At 45.2% G+C, this 19,046-nt stretch overlaps 1 protein-coding gene across 1 annotated transcript; it reads left to right on the top strand.

Moving 5' to 3' along the window:
• Nucleotides 1-17,174: 17,174 nt before the first annotated feature.
• Nucleotides 17,175-18,111, top strand: LOC124019957 (protein PERCC1; the record flags this gene model as incomplete). The annotated part of the gene is made up of 2 exons (XM_046335400.1): nucleotides 17,175-17,180; nucleotides 17,455-18,111. Coding segments are annotated over exons 1-2 (663 nt in total), but the record flags the coding sequence as incomplete, so codon positions are not given.
• Nucleotides 18,112-19,046: the final 935 nt, after the last annotated feature.

A 19,046-nucleotide genomic window follows, 5' to 3' on the forward strand; every position in this document is an offset into this window, starting at 1 on the left:
TTATCATCTTACAACTGGGTTAGGAGAGTTAGAGGAGGCAGCTAGGTTATCATCAGCTAGGTTATCATCAGCTAGGTTATCATCAGCTAGGTTATCATCTAACAACTGGGTTAGTAGAGTTAGAGGAGGCAGCTAGGTTATCATCTAACAACTGGGTTAGTAGAGTTAGAGGCAGCTAGGTTATCATCAGCTAGGTTATCATCAGCTAGGTTATCATCTAACGACTGGGTTAGTAGAGCTAGAGGAGGCAGCTAGGTTACCATCAGCTAGGTTATCATCAGCTAGGTTATCATCAGCCAGGTTACCATCAGCTAGGTTACCATCAGCTAGGTCATCATCAGCTAAGTTACCATCAGCTAGGTTACCATCTAACAACTGGGTTAGTAGAGTTAGAGGAGACAGCTAGGTTATCATCAGCTAGGTTATCATCAGCTAGGTTATCATCTATTTATTTATTTTAATTTCACCTTTATTTAACCAGGTAGGCCAGTTGAGAACGAGTTCTCATTTACAACTGCGACCTGGCCAAGATAAAGCAAAGCAGTGGGACAAAAAGAAAAACACAGAGTTACACATAAGAAAACATACAGTCAATAACACAATAGAAACATATATGTAAAGTGTGTGTGTTAGGGGAGGCAACTAGGTTATCATCTAACAACTGGGTTAGTAGAGTCAGAGGAGGCAGCTAGGTTATCATCAGCTAGGTTATCATCTAACAACTGGGTTAGTAGAGTTAGAGGAGACAGCTAGGTTATCATCAGCTAGGTTATCATCGGCTAGGTTATCATCTAACAACTGGGTTAGTAGAGTCAGAGGAGGCAGCTAGGTTATCATCAGCTAGGTTATCATCAGCTAGGTTATCATCTAACAACTGGGTTAGTAGAGTTAGAGGAGGCAGCTAGATTATCATCAGCTAGGTTAACATCAGCTAGGTTATCATCAGCTAGGTTATCATCTAACAACTGGGTTAGTAGAGTTAGAGGAGGCAGCTAGGTTATCATCACCTAGGTTAACATCAGCTAGGTTATCATAAGCTAGGTTATCATCTAACAACTGGTTAGTAGAGTTAGAGGAGGCAGCTAGGTTATAATCAGCTAGGTTATCATCAGCTAGGTTATCATCAGCTAGGTTATCATCAGCTAGGTTATCATCTAACAACTGGGTTAGTAGAGTTAGAGGAGACAGCTAGGTTATCATCAGCTAGGTTAACATCAGCTAGGTTATCATCAGCTAGGTTATCATCAGCTAGGTTATCATCAGCTAGGTTATCATCTAACAACTGGGTTAGTAGAGTTAGAGGAGACAGGTAGGTTATCATCAGCTAGGTTATCATCAGCTAGGTTATCATCAGCTAGGTTATCATCTAACAACTGGGTTAGTAGAGTTAGAGGAGACAGCTAGGTTATCATCTAACAACTGGGTTAGTAGAGTTAGAGGAGACAGCTAGGTTATCATCAGCTAGGTTATCATCAGCTAGGTTATCATCAGCTAGGTTATCATCTTACAACTGGGTTAGGAGAGTAAGAGGAGGCAGCGAGGTTATCATCAGCTAGGTTATCATCTTACAACTGGGTTAGGAGAGTTAGAGGAGGCAGCTAGGTTATCATCAGCTAGGTTATCATCAGCTAGGTTATCATCAGCTAGGTTATCATCTAACAACTGGGTTAGTAGAGTTAGAGGAGGAAGCTAGGTTATCATCTAACAACTGGGTTAGTAGAGTTAAAGGCAGCTAGGTTATCATCAGCTAGGTTACCATCAGCTAGGTTATCATCTAACAACTGGGTTAGTAGAGTTAGAGGAGACAGCTAGGTTATCATCAGCTAGGTTATCATCGGCTAGGTTATCATCTAACAACTGGGTTAGTAGAGTCAGAGGAGGCAGCTAGGTTATCATCAGCTAGGTTATCATCAGCTAGGTTATCATCTAACAACTGGGTTAGTAGAGTTAGAGGAGGCAGCTAGATTATCATCAGCTAGGTTAACATCAGCTAGGTTATCATCAGCTAGGTTATCATCTAACAACTGGGTTAGTAGAGTTAGAGGAGGCAGCTAGGTTATCATCACCTAGGTTAACATCAGCTAGGTTATCATAAGCTAGGTTATCATCTAACAACTGGTTAGTAGAGTTAGAGGAGGCAGCTAGGTTATAATCAGCTAGGTTATCATCAGCTAGGTTATCATCAGCTAGGTTATCATCAGCTAGGTTATCATCTAACAACTGGGTTAGTAGAGTTAGAGGAGACAGCTAGGTTATCATCAGCTAGGTTAACATCAGCTAGGTTATCATCAGCTAGGTTATCATCAGCTAGGTTATCATCAGCTAGGTTATCATCAGCTAGGTTACCATCTAACAACTGGGTTAGTAGAGTTAGAGGAGACAGCTAGATTATCATCAGCTATGTTATCATCAGCTAGGTTATCATCAGGTAGGTTACCATCAGCTAGGTTATTATCAGCTAGGTTATCATCAGCTAGGTTATCATCAGCTAGGTTATCATCTAACAACTGGGTTAGTAGAGTTAGAGGAGGCAGCTAGGTTATCATCAGCTAGGTTAACATCAGCTAGGTTATCATCAGCTAGGTTATCATCTAACAACTGGGTTAGTAGAGTTAGAGGAGGCAGCTAGGTTATAATCAGCTAGGTTATCATCAGCTAGGTTATCATCAGCTAGGTTATCATCTAACAACTGGGTTAGTAGAGTTAGAGGAGGCAGCTAGGTTATCAGCAGCTAGGTTATCATCAGCTAGGTTATCATCTAACAACTGGGTTAGTAGAGTTAGAGGAGGCAGCTAGATTATAATCAGCTAGGTTAACATCAGCTAGGTTATCATCAGCTAGGTTATCATCTAACAACTGGGTTAGTAGAGTTAGAGGAGACAGCTAGGTTATAATCAGCTAGGTTATCATCTAACAACTGGGTTAGTAGAGTTAGAGGAGACAGCTAGGTTATCATCAGCTAGGTTATCATCTAACAACTGGGTTAGTAGAGTTAGAGGAGACAGCTAGGTTATCATCAGCTAGGTTATCATCAGCTAGGTTATCATCAGCTAGGTTATCATCTAACAACTGGGTTAGTAGAGTTAGGGAGGCAGCTAGGTTTTCTTCTGAATAACTGGGTTAATAGAATTAGAGGAGGCAGCTAGGTTATCATCAGCTAGGTTAACATCAGCTAGGTTATCATCAGCTAGGTTATCATCAGCTAGGTTATCATCTTACAACTGGGTTAGGAGAGTTAGAGGAGGCAGCTAGGTTATCATCAGCTAGGTTATCATCAGCTATGTTATCATCTTACAACTGGGTTAGGAGAGTTAGAGGAGGCAGCTAGGTTATCATCAGCTAGGTTATCATCAGCTAGGTTATCATCAGCTAGGTTATCATCTAACAACTGGGTTAGTAGAGTTAGAGGAGACAGCTAGGTTATCATCAGCTAGGTTATCATCTAACGACTGGGTTAGTAGAGTTAGAGGAGGCAGCTAGGTTATCATCAGCTAGGTTACCATCAGCTAGGTCATCATCAGCTAGGTTACCATCAGCTAGGTTATCATCAGCTAGGTTATCATCAGCTAGGTCATCATCAGCTAAGTTACCATCAGCTAGGTCATCATCAGCTAAGGTACCATCAGCTAGGTCATCATCAGCTAAGTTACCATCAGCTAGGTCATCATCAGCTAAGGTACCATCAGCTAGGTTATCATCAGCTAGGTTATCATCAGCTAGGTCATCATCAGCTAAGTTACCATCAGCTAGGTTATCATCAGCTAGGTTATCATCAGCTAGGTTACCATCAGCTATGTTATTATCAGCTAGGTCATCATCAGCTAGGTTACCATCAGCTAGGTTATCATCAGCTAGGTTATCATCAGCTAGGTTATCATCTAACAACTGGGTTAGTAGAGTTAGAGGAGACAGCTAGGTTATCATCAGCTAGGTTATCATCTAACAACTGGGTTAGTAGAGTTAGAGGAGACAACTAGGTTATCATCTAACAACTGGGTTAGTAGAGTTAGAGGAGACAGCTAGGTTATCATCAGCTAGGTTATCATCAGCTAGGTTATCATCTAACAACTGGGTTAGTAGAGTTAGTGAGGCAGCTAGGTTTTCATATGAATAACTGGGTTAGTAGAATTAGAGGAGGCAGCTAGGTTATCAGCAGCTAGGTTAACATCAGCTAGGTTATCATCAGCTAGGTTATCATCAGCTATGTTATCATCAGCTAGGTTATCATCTTACAACTGGGTTAGGAGAGTTAGAGGAAGCAGCTAGGTTATCATCAGCTAGGATATCATCAGCTAGGTTATCATCTTACAACTGGGTTAGGAGAGTTAGAGGAGGCAGCTAGGTTATCATCAGCTAGGTTATCATCAGCTAGGTTATCATCAGCTAGGTTATCATCTAACAACTGGGTTAGTAGAGTTAGAGGAGGCAGCTAGGTTATCATCTAACAACTGGGTTAGTAGAGTTAGAGGCAGCTAGGTTATCATCAGCTAGGTTATCATCAGCTAGGTTATCATCTAACGACTGGGTTAGTAGAGCTAGAGGAGGCAGCTAGGTTACCATCAGCTAGGTTATCATCAGCTAGGTTATCATCAGCCAGGGTACCATCAGCTAGGTTACCATCAGCTAGGTCATCATCAGCTAAGTTACCATCAGCTAGGTTACCATCTAACAACTGGGTTAGTAGAGTTAGAGGAGACAGCTAGGTTATCATCAGCTAGGTTATCATCAGCTAGGTTATCATCTATTTATTTATTTTAATTTCACCTTTATTTAACCAGGTAGGCCAGTTGAGAACGAGTTCTCATTTACAACTGCGACCTGGCCAAGATAAAGCAAAGCAGTGGGACAAAAAGAAAAACACAGAGTTACACATAAGAAAACATACAGTCAATAACACAATAGAAACATATATGTAAAGTGTGTGTGTTAGGGAGGCAACTAGGTTATCATCTAACAACTGGGTTAGTAGAGTCAGAGGAGGCAGCTAGGTTATCATCAGCTAGGTTATCATCTAACAACTGGGTTAGTAGAGTTAGAGGAGACAGCTAGGTTATCATCAGCTAGGTTATCATCGGCTAGGTTATCATCTAACAACTGGGTTAGTAGAGTCAGAGGAGGCAGCTAGGTTATCATCAGCTAGGTTATCATCAGCTAGGTTATCATCTAACAACTGGGTTAGTAGAGTTAGAGGAGGCAGCTAGATTATCATCAGCTAGGTTAACATCAGCTAGGTTATCATCAGCTAGGTTATCATCTAACAACTGGGTTAGTAGAGTTAGAGGAGGCAGCTAGGTTATCATCACCTAGGTTAACATCAGCTAGGTTATCATAAGCTAGGTTATCATCTAACAACTGGTTAGTAGAGTTAGAGGAGGCAGCTAGGTTATAATCAGCTAGGTTATCATCAGCTAGGTTATCATCAGCTAGGTTATCATCAGCTAGGTTATCATCTAACAACTGGGTTAGTAGAGTTAGAGGAGACAGCTAGGTTATCATCAGCTAGGTTAACATCAGCTAGGTTATCATCAGCTAGGTTATCATCAGCTAGGTTATCATCAGCTAGGTTATCATCTAACAACTGGGTTAGTAGAGTTAGAGGAGACAGGTAGGTTATCATCAGCTAGGTTATCATCAGCTAGGTTATCATCTAACAACTGGGTTAGTAGAGTTAGAGGAGACAGCTAGGTTATCATCTAACAACTGGGTTAGTAGAGTTAGAGGAGACAGCTAGGTTATCATCAGCTAGTTTATCATCAGCTAGGTTATCATCAGCTAGGTTATCATCTTACAACTGGGTTAGGAGAGTAAGAGGAGGCAGCGAGGTTATCATCAGCTAGGTTATCATCTTACAACTGGGTTAGGAGAGTTAGAGGAGGCAGCTAGGTTATCATCAGCTAGGTTATCATCAGCTAGGTTATCATCAGCTAGGTTATCATCTAACAACTGGGTTAGTAGAGTTAGAGGAGGAAGCTAGGTTATCATCTAACAACTGGGTTAGTAGAGTTAAAGGCAGCTAGGTTATCATCAGCTAGGTTACCATCAGCTAGGTCATCATCAGCTAAGTTACCATCAGCTAGGTTATCATCAGCTAGGTTATCATCAGCTAGGTTATCATCAGCTAGGTTACCATCTAACAACTGGGTTAGTAGAGTTAGAGGAGACAGCTAGATTATCATCAGCTATGTTATCATCAGCTAGGTTATCATCAGCTAGGTTACCATCAGCTAGGTTATTATCAGCTAGGTTATCATCAGCTAGGTTATCATCAGCTAGGTTATCATCTAACAACTGGGTTAGTAGAGTTAGAGGAGGCAGCTAGGTTATCATCAGCTAGGTTAACATCAGCTAGGTTATCATCAGCTAGGTTATCATCTAACAACTGGGTTAGTAGAGTTAGAGGAGGCAGCTAGGTTATAATCAGCTAGGTTATCATCAGCTAGGTTATCATCAGCTAGGTTATCATCTAACAACTGGGTTAGTAGAGTTAGAGGAGGCAGCTAGGTTATCAGCAGCTAGGTTATCATCAGCTAGGTTATCATCTAACAACTGGGTTAGTAGAGTTAGAGGAGGCAGCTAGATTATAATCAGCTAGGTTAACATCAGCTAGGTTATCATCAGCTAGGTTATCATCAGCTAGGTTATCATCTAACAACTGGGTTAGTAGAGTTAGAGGAGACAGCTAGGTTATAATCAGCTAGGTTATCATCTAACAACTGGGTTAGTAGAGTTAGAGGAGACAGCTAGGTTATCATCAGCTAGGTTATCATCTAACAACTGGGTTAGTAGAGTTAGAGGAGACAGCTAGGTTATCATCAGCTAGGTTATCATCAGCTAGGTTATCATCAGCTAGGTTATCATCTAACAACTGGGTTAGTAGAGTTAGGGAGGCAGCTAGGTTTTCTTCTGAATAACTGGGTTAATAGAATTAGAGGAGGCAGCTAGGTTATCATCAGCTAGGTTAACATCAGCTAGGTTATCATCAGCTAGGTTATCATCAGCTATGTTATCATCAGCTAGGTTATCATCTTACAACTGGGTTAGGAGAGTTAGAGGAGGCAGCTAGGTTATCATCAGCTAGGTTATCATCAGCTATGTTATCATCTTACAACTGGGTTAGGAGAGTTAGAGGAGGCAGCTAGGTTATCATCAGCTAGGTTATCATCAGCTAGGTTATCATCAGCTAGGTTATCATCAGCTAGGTTATCATCTAACAACTGGGTTAGTAGAGTTAGAGGAGACAGCTAGGTTATCATCAGCTAGGTTATCATCAGCTAGGTTATCATCAGCTAGGTTATCATCTAACAACTGGGTTAGTAGAGTAAGAGGAGGCAGCTAGGTTATCATCAGCTAGGTTATCATCTAACAACTGGGTTAGTAGAGTTAGAGGAGGCAGCTAGGTTATCATCAGCTAGGTTATCATCAGCTAGGTTATCATCAGCTAGGTTATCATCTAACGACTGGGTTAGTAGAGTTAGAGGAGGCAGCTAGGTTATCATCAGCTAGGTTACCATCAGCTAGGTCATCATCAGCTAGGTTACCATCAGCTAGGTTATCATCAGCTAGGTTATCATCAGCTAGGTCATCATCAGCTAAGGTACCATCAGCTAGGTCATCATCAGCTAAGTTACCATCAGCTAGGTCATCATCAGCTAAGGTACCATCAGCTAGGTTATCATCAGCTAGGTTATCATCAGCTAGGTCATCATCAGCTAAGTTACCATCAGCTAGGTTATCATCAGCTAGGTTATCATCAGCTAGGTTACCATCAGCTATGTTATTATCAGCTAGGTTATCATCAGCTAGGTTACCATCAGCTAGGTTACCATCAGCTAGGTTATCATCAGCTAGGTTACCATCAGCTAGGTTACCATCAGCTAGGTTACCATCAGCTAGGTTATCATCAGCTAGGTTACCATCAGCTAGGTTATCATCAGCTAGGTTACCATCAGCTAGGTCATCATCAGCTAGGTTACCATCAGCTAGGTTACCATGAGCTAGGTTACCATCAGCTAGGTTACCATCAGCTAGGTTATTATCAGCTAGGTTATCATCAGCTAGGTTACCATCAGCTAGGTTACCATCAGCTAGGTTACCATCAGCTAGGTTATCATCAGCCAGGTTATCATCAGCTAGGTTACCATCAGCTAGGTTACCATCAGCTAGGTTACCATCAGCTAGGTTACCATCAGCTAGGTTATCATCAGCTAGGTTACCATCAGCTAGGTTATCATCAGCTAGGTTACCATCAGCTAGGTTATCATCTTACAACTGGTCCAGTCACCATGCATCTAGCACACTCTAATTTCCCCCATGGAAAACAGAGAGTGTATGGTGTGTGTGTGTGTGTGTGTGTGTGTGTGTGTGTGTGTGTGTGTGTGTGTGTGTGTGTGTGTGTGTGTGTGTGTGTGTGTGTGTGTGTGTGTGTGTGTGTGTGTGTGTGTGTGTGTGTGTGTGTGTGAATGGTGTGTATGTGTTAGTGTGCATGGTGTGTGTGTGTGTGGTGTGTGTGTGGTGTGTGTGTGGTGTGTGTGTTTGTGTGTGTGGTGTGTGTGTTTGTGTGTGTGGTGCGTGTGTGTGTGTGTGTGTGTGTGTGTGTGTGTGTGTGTGTGTGTGTGTGTGTGTGTGTGTGTGTGTGTGTGTGTGTGTGTGTGTGTGTGTGTGTGTGTGTGTGTGTGTGTGTGTGTGTGTGTGTGTGTGTGTGTGTGTGTGTGTGTGTGTGTGTGTGTGTGTGTGTGTGTGTGTGTGTGTGTGTGTGTGTGTGTGTGTGTGTGTGTGTGTGTGTGTGTGTGCATGGTTTGTGTGTGTGTGCATGCCTAACAGCATATGCCATTTATTGTCTGAGGACTTGAGAGCCGACATATTGCAGCTATTGATCTTTAGGCCTAAAACCAATACTGCAGTGTGTGTGTGTGTGTGTGTGTGTGTGTGTGTGTGTGTGTGTGTGTGTGTGTGTGTGTGTGTGTGTGTGTGTGTGTGTGTGTGTGTGTGTGTGTGTGTGTGTGTGTGTGTGTGTGTGTGTGTGTGTGTGTGTGAGAGAGAGAGAGACCAGCACGTAACGTGGATACTAAGTAGAGTGCAATCCACGGGAGCCAGGATGAACTGATAAGGCACACACACCCACACACCCACACACACACATCCACACATCCACACACACACACACACACACACACACACACACACACACACACACACACACACACACACACACACACACACACACACACACACACACACACACACACACACACACACACACAGGTGTTCTGGGACACAGACATGAAGGAGTGATGGACAGGGTTTTGAGGATTTCAAAACCAGTTGAATAACCTCCTGACCCCAACTCCAAGGCATCTCTGTTTTGTTCTGATTTTGAAGGGGAACTGTCCTGTTTTTCTGGGAGGATGAGATTTGAGTGAAGGGGATGTTAGGTGTTTTGGAGGATGAGATTTGAGTGAAGGGGATGGGTACTGTCCTGTTAGGTGTTCTGGGAGGATGAGATTTGAGTGAAGGGGATGGGTACTGTCCTGTTAGGTGTTTTGGAGGATGAGATTTGAGTGAAGGGGATGGGTACTGTCCTGTTAGGTGTTCTGGGAGGATGAGATTTGAGTGAAGGGGATGGGTACTGTCCTGTTAGGTGTTCTGGGAGGATGAGATTTGAGTGAAGGGGATGGGTACTGTCCTGTTAGGTGTTCTGGGAGGATGAGATTTGAGTGAAGGGGATGGGTACTGTCCTGTTAGGTGTTCTGGGAGGATGAGATTTGAGTGAAGGGGATGTCCTGTTAGGTGTACTGTCCTGTTAGGTGTTCTGGGAGGATGAGATTTGAGTGAAGGGGATGGGTACTGTCCTGTTAGGTGTTCTGGGAGGATGAGATTTGAGTGAAGGGGATGGGTACTGTCCTGTTTACTGTTCTGGGAGGATGAGATTTGAGTGAAGGGGATGGGTAACTGTTACTGTCCTGTTAGTTGTTCTGGGAGGATGAGATTTGAGTGAAGGGGATGTCCTGTTAGGTGTTCTGGGAGGATGAGATTTGAGTAAAGGGGATGGGTACAGTCCTGTTAGGTGTTCTGGGAGGATGAGATTTGAGAGAAGGGGATGGGTACAGTCCTGTTAGGTGTTCTGGGAGGATGAGATTTGAGTAAAGGGGATGGGTACAGTCCTGTTAGGTGTTCTGGGAGGATGAGATTTGAGTGAAGGGGATGGGTACTGTCCTGTTAGGTGTTTTGGGAGGATGAGATTTGAGTGAAGGTGGTGTCGTGTTAGATGTTTTGGAGGATGAGATTTGAGTGAAGGGGGATGGGTACTGTCCTGTGTCCTCTTCCTGGGGTCCAAACAGGAAACAAAAGAGCAGGTGTTCTTAATGTTTGTATACTCAGTATATAAAAATGTCTGAGTAAAGTGGATGGGTACTGTCATGTTTTTGGGTGATCAGGCACTGAAGCTTCAATTGGTCTTTTGATCGCATGTTCCCAAACACATAAATCAGACCAGAGGACAACACACTCTGTAGGGTCAGACCAGAGGACAACACACTCTGTAGGGTTAGACACACTCTGTAGGGTTAGACCAGAGGACAACACACTATGTAGGGTCAGACCAGAGGACAACACACTCTGTAGGGTTAGACCAGAGGACAACACACTCTGTAGGGTCAGACCAGAGGACAACACACTCTGTAGGGTCAGACCAGAGGACAACACACTCTGTAGGGTCAGACCAGAGGACAACACACTCTGTAGGGTCAGACCAGAGGACAACACACTCTGTAGGGTCAGACCAGAGGACAACACACTCTGTAGGGTCAGACCAGAGGACAACACACTCTGTAGGGTCAGACCAGAGGACAACACACTCTGTAGGGTCAGACCAGAGGACAACACACTCTGTAGGGTCAGACCAGAGGACAACACACTCTGTAGGGTTAGACCAGAGGACAACACACTCTGCAGGGTCAGACCAGAGGACAACACACTCTGCAGGGTTAGGGGGTTTGCAGTCAGTCTGTGAGGGTAGAAAGAGGATCTGCAGTCAGTCTGTCTGTTAGGGTTAGGACAGCCAGTCTGTGAGGGTTAGGACAGACAGTCTGTTAGGGTTAGGACAGCCAGTCTGTTAGGGTTAGGACAGCCAGTCTGTTAGGGTTAGGACAGACAGTCTGTTAGGGTTAGGACAGACAGTCTGTGAGGGTTAGGACAGACAGTCTGTTAGGGTTAGGACAGTCAGTCTGTTAGGGTTAGGACAGCCAGTCTGTTAGGGTTAGGACAGACAGTCTGTGAGGGTTAGGACAGACAGTCTGTTAGGGTTAGGACAGCCAGTCTGTTAGGGTTAGGACAGTCAGTCTGTTAGGGTTAGGACAGTCAGTCTGTGAGTGTTAGGACAGCCAGGCTGTGAGTGTTAGGACAGCCAGGCTGTTAGGGTTAGGACAGCCAGTCTGTTAGGGTTAGGACAGCCAGTCTGTGAGTGTTAGGACAGCCAGTCTGTTAGGGTTAGGACAGCCAGTCTGTTAGGGTTAGGACAGCCAGTCTGTTAGGGTTAGGACAGCCAGTCTGTTAGGGTTAGGACAGCCAGTCTGTTTGGGTTAGGACAGCCAGTCTGTTAGGGTTAGGACAGCCAGTCTGTTAGGGTTAGGACAGCCAGTCTGTTAGGGTTAGGACAGCCAGTCTGTGAGTGTTAGGACAGCCAGTCTGTGAGGGTTAGGACAGCCAGTAAGTTAAGGTTAGGAAAGTCAGTCTGTGAGGGTTAGGGTTAGGACAGTCAGTCTGTGAGGGTTAGGTCTAGGGTTAGGACAGTCAGTCTGTGATGGTTAGGGCTAGGGTTAGGACAGTCTGTGTGTGAGGATTAGGGTTAGGGTTGGGACAGTCAGTCTGTGAGGGTTAGGGTTAGGACAGTCTGTGTGTGAGGATTAGGGTTAGGGTTGGGACAGTCAGTCTGTGAGGGTTAGGGTTAGGGTTGGGACAGTCTGTGTGTGAGGGTTAGGGTTTGGGTTGGGACAGTCAGTCTGTGAGGGTTAGGACAGTCAGTCTGTGAGGGTTAGGGCTGTGGTTAGAACAGTCAGTCTGTGAGCGTTAGGGTTAGGACAGTCAGTGTGTGAGGGTTAGGCTTATGGTTAGGACAGTCAGTCTATGAGGGTTAGGGTTAGGGTTAGAACAGTCAGTCTGTGAGGGTTAGGTTTAGGGTTAGGACAGTCAGTCTATGAGGGTTAGGGTTATGGTTAGGACAGTCAGTCTGTGAGTGTTATGATTAGGACAGTCAGTCTGTTAGGGTTAGGGTTAGGGTTAGTACAGTCAGTCTGTGAGTGTTATGATTAGGACAGTCAGTCTGTGAGGGTTAGGACAGTCAGTCTGTGAGGGTTATGGTTAGGGTTAGTACAGTCAGTCTGTGAGTGTTATGATTAGGACAGTCAGTCTGTGAGGGTTAGGACAGTCAGTCTGTGAGGGTTATGGTTAGGGTTAGTACAGTCAGTCTGTGAGTGTTATGATTAGGACAGTCAGTCTGTGAGGGTTAGGACAGTCAGTCTGTGAGTGTTATGATTAGGACAGTCAGTCTGTGAGGGTTAGGGTTAGGGTTAGGACAGTCAGTCTGTGAGTGTTATGATTAGGACAGTCAGTCTGTGAGTGTTATGATTAGGACAGTCAGTCTGTTAGGGTTAGGGTTAGGGTTAGTACAGTCAGTCTGTGAGTGTTATGATTAGGACAGTCAGTCTGTGAGGGTTATGACAGTCAGTCTGTGAGGGTTAGGGTTAGTACAGTCAGTCAATGAGGGTTAGGGTTAGGACAGTCAGTCAATGAGGGTTAGGGTTATGGTTAGGACAGTCAGTCTGTGAGGGTTAGGGTTAGGGTTAGTACAGTCAGTCTGTGAGGGTTAGGGTTATGGTTAGGACAGTCAGTCTGTGAGTGTTAGGGTTAGCACAGTCAGTCAATGAGGGTTAGGGTTATGGTTAGTACAGTCAGTCAATGAGGGTTAGGATTAGGACAGTCAGTCAATGAGGGTTAGGGTTATGGTTAGGACAGTCAGTCTGTGAGGGTTAGGGTTAGTACAGTCAGTCAATGAGGGTTAGGGTTATGGTTAGGACAGTCAGTCAATGAGGGTTAGGGTTAGTACAGTCAGTCTGTGAGGGTTAGGGTTAGGGTTATGGTTAGTACAGTCAGTCTGTGAGGGTTAGGGTTATGGTTAGTACAGTCAGTCAATGAGGGTTAGGGTTAGGGTTAGTACAGTCAGTCTGTGAGTGTTATGATTAGGACAGTCAGTCTGTTAGGGTTAGGGTTAGTACAGTCAGTCTGTGAGTGTTATGATTAGGACAGTCAGTCTGTGAGGGTTAGGACAGTCAGTCTGTGAGGGTTATGGTTAGGGTTAGTACAGTCAGTCTGTGAGTGTTATGATTAGGACAGTCAGTCTGTGAGGGTTAGGACAGTCAGTCTGTGAGTGTTATGATTAGGACAGTCAGTCTGTGAGGGTTAGGGTTAGGGTTAGGACAGTCAGTCTGTGAGTGTTATGATTAGGACAGTCAGTCTGTGAGTGTTATGATTAGGACAGTCAGTCTGTTAGGGTTAGGGTTAGGGTTAGTACAGTCAGTCTGTGAGTGTTATGATTAGGACAGTCAGTCTGTGAGGGTTATGACAGTCAGTCTGTGAGGGTTAGGGTTAGTACAGTCAGTCAATGAGGGTTAGGGTTAGGACAGTCAGTCAATGAGGGTTAGGGTTATGGTTAGGACAGTCAGTCTGTGAGGGTTAGGGTTAGGGTTAGTACAGTCAGTCTGTGAGGGTTAGGGTTATGGTTAGGACAGTCAGTCTGTGAGTGTTAGGGTTAGCACAGTCAGTCAATGAGGGTTAGGGTTATGGTTAGTACAGTCAGTCAATGAGGGTTAGGATTAGGACAGTCAGTCAATGAGGGTTAGGGTTATGGTTAGGACAGTCAGTCTGTGAGGGTTAGGGTTAGTACAGTCAGTCAATGAGGGTTAGGGTTATGGTTAGGACAGTCAGTCAATGAGGGTTAGGGTTAGTACAGTCAGTCTGTGAGGGTTAGGGTTAGGGTTATGGTTAGTACAGTCAGTCTGTGAGGGTTAGGGTTATGGTTAGTACAGTCAGTCAATGAGGGTTAGGGTTAGGGTTAGTACAGTCAGTCAGTGAGGGTTATGGTTAGGACAGTCAGTCTGTGAGGGTTAGGACAGTCAGTCTGTGAGGGTTATAGTTAGGGTTAGTACAGTCAGTCTGTGAGGGTTATGGTTAGGACAGTCAGTCAGTGAGGGTTAGGGTTATGGTTATGACAGTCAGTCTGTGAGGGTTATGGTTATGGTTATGACAGTCAGTCTGTAAGGGTTAGGGTTAGGGTTAGGACAGTCTGTGTGTGAGGGTTAGGGTTAGGGTTATGGGTAGGACAGTCAGTCTGTGAGGGTTAGGGTTATGGTTTGGACAGTCAGTCAGTGAGGGTTATGGTTATGACAGTCAGTCTGTAAGGGTTAGGGTTATGGTTATGACAGTCAGTCTGTGAGGGTTATGGTTATGGTTATGACAGTCAGTCTGTGAGGGTTAGGGTTAGGACAGTCAGTCTGTAAGGGTTAGGGTTATGGTTATGACAGTCAGTCTGTGAGGGTTATGGTTATGGTTATGACAGTCAGTCTATGCGGGTTATGGTTAGTACAGTCAGTCTGTGAGGGTTAGGGTTATGGTTATGACAGTCAGTCTGTAAGGGTTAGGGTTATGGTTATGACAGTCTGTCTGTGAGGGTTAGGGTTATGGTTATGACAGTCAGTCTATGCGGGTTATGGTTAGTACAGTCAGTCAATGAGGGTTATGGTTATGACAGTCAGTCTGTGAGGGTTAGGGTTAGGACAGTCAGTCTGTAAGGGTTAGGGTTAGGGTTAGGACAGTCAGTCTGTGAGGATCTGGCTGTTTAAGGCTGAATTGAGTCCCTTATAATCTTGATGTTGTTTTAAAAAGGTTCCTCCTCTAAAAGTCAAAATGGTGTGAGATTTGATTTCAAGCCCTTTTAGCTTTCAACTAGACACTAATTACACAGGGAGATAAGACCACCACACTGTGTGTAAGGTGAATTGAGTGTATAATCTTGATGTGTGTGTGTGTGTGTGTGTGTGTGTGTGTGTGTGTGTGTGTGAGTGTGTGTGTGTGTGTGTGTGTGTGTGTGTGTGTGTGTGTGTGTGTGTGTGTGTGTGTGTGTGTGACAACACTCCACTGTCCCCTGGAAGAGGTTCCATTAGGTGCTCTCCTCCCTCTTGTTGCCGGGCGCTACTGTATACTGTTGTGTTTGACCAACTCCTGCTCTCAAATATTGACCACACACACACACACACACACACACACACACACACACACACACACACACACACACACACACACACACACACACACACACACACACACACACACACACACACACACACACACACACACACACACACACACACACACACACATAAAGACACATAGAGCAGGGAAACAGCCTCACACTCCCTTATAAATACAGAGAATGCTGAAACAGACCCTGGAGTCACATTTAGACAGACCTACTGAGACAGAGAGATACTGAGACAGAGAGACACTGAGACAGAGAGACACTGAGACAGAGAAACACTGAGACAGAGAAACACTGAGACAGAGACACTGAGACGGAGAAACACTGAGACAGAGAGACATTGAGACAGAGACACAGTGAGACAGAGACACACTGAGACAGAGAGACATTGAGACAGAGAAACAATGAGACAGAGAGACATTGAGACAGAGAGACACTGAGACAGAGAAACAATGAGACAGAGAAACAATGAGACAGAGAGACATTGAGACAGAGAAACACTGAGACAGAGAGACATTGAGACAGAGAAACAATGAGACAGAGAGACATTGAGACAGAGAGACACTGAGACAGAGAGACATTGAGACAGAGAGACACTGAGACAGAGAGACACTGAGACAGAGAGACACTGAGACAGAGAGACACTGAGACAGAGAAACAATGAGACAGAGAGACATTGAGACAGAGAGACACTGAGACAGAGAGACATTGAGACAGAGACACAGTGAGCAGCAGGAGACCTCTATCAGCCTGGAGAGAGAGCAGACCAGAGGACCAGAGGAGGAAACACAGTGAGCAGCAGGAGACCTCTATCAGCCTGGAGAGAGAGCAGACCAGAGGACCAGAGGAGGAAACACAGTGAGCAGCAGGAGACCTCTATCAGCCTGGAGAGAGAGCAGACCAGAGGACCAGAGGAGGAAACACAGTGAGCAGCAGGAGACCTCTATCAGCCTGGAGAGAGAGCAGACCAGAGGACCAGAGGAGGAAACACAGTGAGCAGCAGGAGACCTCTATCAGCCTGGAGAGAGAGCAGACCAGAGGACCAGAGGAGGAAACACAGAACCCTAAATCCAGAAGACCTAGACCAGAACCAGCTTAGGCAACTAGGACTACTCACTACAGCCCACTACAGCCCACAACAGCCCCAGACCAGCCCAGAACTGGCCCAGTCCACTACAGCCCCAGAACCAGCCCAGAACCAGCCCAGGCCAGCAGACAGGACAGAGAGGTGAGGAGAGTATGGAGGGTTCAGAACTAACCAAAAATATGTCTTTAACCGCTCAGTTCTGATTGGTGTTCTGTCTCTGTCCTCAGTTCTGATTGGTCTTCTGTCTCTGTCCTCACTTCTGATTGGTGTTCTGTCTCTGTCCTCGGTTCTGATTGGTGTTCTGTCTCTGTCCTCGGTTCTGATTGGTGTTCTGTCTCTGTCCTCAGTTCTGATTGGTGTTCTTACTCTGCCCTCAGTTCTGATTGGTGTTCTGTCTCTGTCCTCACTTCTGATTGGTGTTCTGTCTCTGTCCTCGGTTCTGATTGGTGTTCTGTCTCTGTCCTCGGTTCTGATTGGTGTTCTGTCTCTGTCCTCAGTTCTTATTGGTGTTCTGTCTCTGTCCTCAGTTCTGATTGGTGTTCTGTCTCTGTCCTCAGTTCTGATTGGTGTTCTGTCTCTGTCCTCAGTTCTGATTGGTGTTCTGTCTCTGTCCTCAGTTCTGATTGGTGTTCTGTCTTTGTTCTCAGTTCTGATTGGGTGTTCTGTCTCTTTCCTCGGTTCTGATTGGTGTTCTGTCTTTAACCACTCAGTTCTGATTGGTGTTCTGTCTTTAACCACTCAGTTCTGATTGATGTTCTGTCTGATAATATTAATGTCAAGATGGCGGCAGGTGTCATCAGAACCTTCTGTCTCTCGGCCACTCCCTCCTGCTATCTACCCATGATCCTCCAACATTCCCTCATGGACGAGGAAGAAGAGGAGAGGGAGGAGGAGGAGGAGGAGGAGGAGGAGGAGGAGGAGGAGGAGGAGGAGAGGAGGTAAGTCCTTATAACTCTTTTTAAACTTCTGACCTTTATCTCTGATCTTAAATGGTGTCGTATTGATTTGATTGTTGTTTGCAAATAAAATAAATGATTATTATTATTAATATTATTATTAGGACAGGGAGGAAGAGGAAGGTGATGAGGAGCAGGAAGCTTTCTCAAGCCACGGCCCTTGCTCGTCAGATCTGACCAATCAGCTGCTTCGGTTTGCTGACACCATCAGCCGGGACGTCATGCGATATTTTGGCTGTCGCCACGACGACCCGGACGCCTGTGACATCTACAGCGACAATGACCGCATCTCCACAGCAACAAGCGGACGACGGCGTTACTATGATGACCTGGTTAGGATGGCAACAGGAAGCCCGGAGTCCGTGTCTAGGGCTGGCAATCACCAAGGACCGTGTGTTTCTGTTGCCGGGGGTGATGGAAGTCTGGGTCCGTTGGCCGAGTTGTTTGACTGTGGGATTGGGCCGAGCCAGGGACGATGTCGTCCAATGAACAAGAGACACCTCCCTCTCAGCTTCTGGAACGAGCCAATCCCCTGCCTCCCTGTGGGCACACTCATTAGTGCTGACAATACACGCACACACCACAACACACACTCACATGACAACACGACCTCACACGACAACACACACACACACCCGGACTTCAGTGACCTGCTTGCTTACTGGGACCCCAATCCTGACCTCACTCACACACACACTGACCTCACACACACTGACCTCACACACACTGACCTCACACACACTGACCTCACACACACTGACCTCACACACACTGACCTCACACACATACAGACACCGATCTGACGGTGACACACTGACCTCACACACACTGACCTCACACACATTGACCTCACACACATACAGACATAAACAATCGCACAAAACAAGGGCGGGACAACCTACTATATATACAGACACTAATAAACTAAACAACACACAGGTGAAACCAATCAGACAAAACCAACAGATACACGAAAAGGGATCGGTAGTGGCTAGTAGGACGTGACGACGACCGCCGAGGTTAGCTCTCCTGCCCGTTCGGGCGGTGCTCAGCGGTCGTCGTCACCGAAGTCGTGACAAGCTCCTGCCAAATCATTCACAAATAGCTACTCTTCCAGGGGTCCAGCAACATTAAGGCAGTTATATACATGACATTACATTTCATAACACTTCACCCATGACATTTAGTGTTCCCTCAGGCCACTATCACATATTTACAATACAACATCCATGTGTACGTGTGTGTATAGTGTGTGTCTTAAAATGTGTATGTGTAGGCTTGTGTCTGTCTGTGTGTGTGTCTCTTCACAGTCCCCGCTGTTCCATAAGGTGCATTTTAAATCTGATTCTACAGCTGCATCAGTTATCTGATGTGGAATAGAGTTTCATGTAGTCATGGCTCTATGCAGTACTGTGCACCTCCCATAGTGTGTTCTTGACTTGTGGATTGAGAAGAGACCTTCGGTGGCATGTCTTGTGGGGTATGTATGGGTGACCACACGACTGAACAGTAGTCCTAGTCACGTTCTGACCTTAGTTCTTTTATCATGTCTTTGTTATAGTATGTTCAGGGCGTGAGTTGGGTGGGTTGTCTATGTTCTTTTTTCTATAATTTGGGATTTCTGTGTTCGGCCTGGTATGGTTCTCAATCAGAGGCAGCTGTCAATTGTTGTCCCTGATTGAGAATCATACTTAGG

This window comes from Oncorhynchus gorbuscha, unplaced genomic scaffold, assembly GCF_021184085.1.
Source record: "Oncorhynchus gorbuscha isolate QuinsamMale2020 ecotype Even-year unplaced genomic scaffold, OgorEven_v1.0 Un_scaffold_743, whole genome shotgun sequence".
Lineage (NCBI taxonomy): Eukaryota > Metazoa > Chordata > Actinopteri > Salmoniformes > Salmonidae > Oncorhynchus > Oncorhynchus gorbuscha.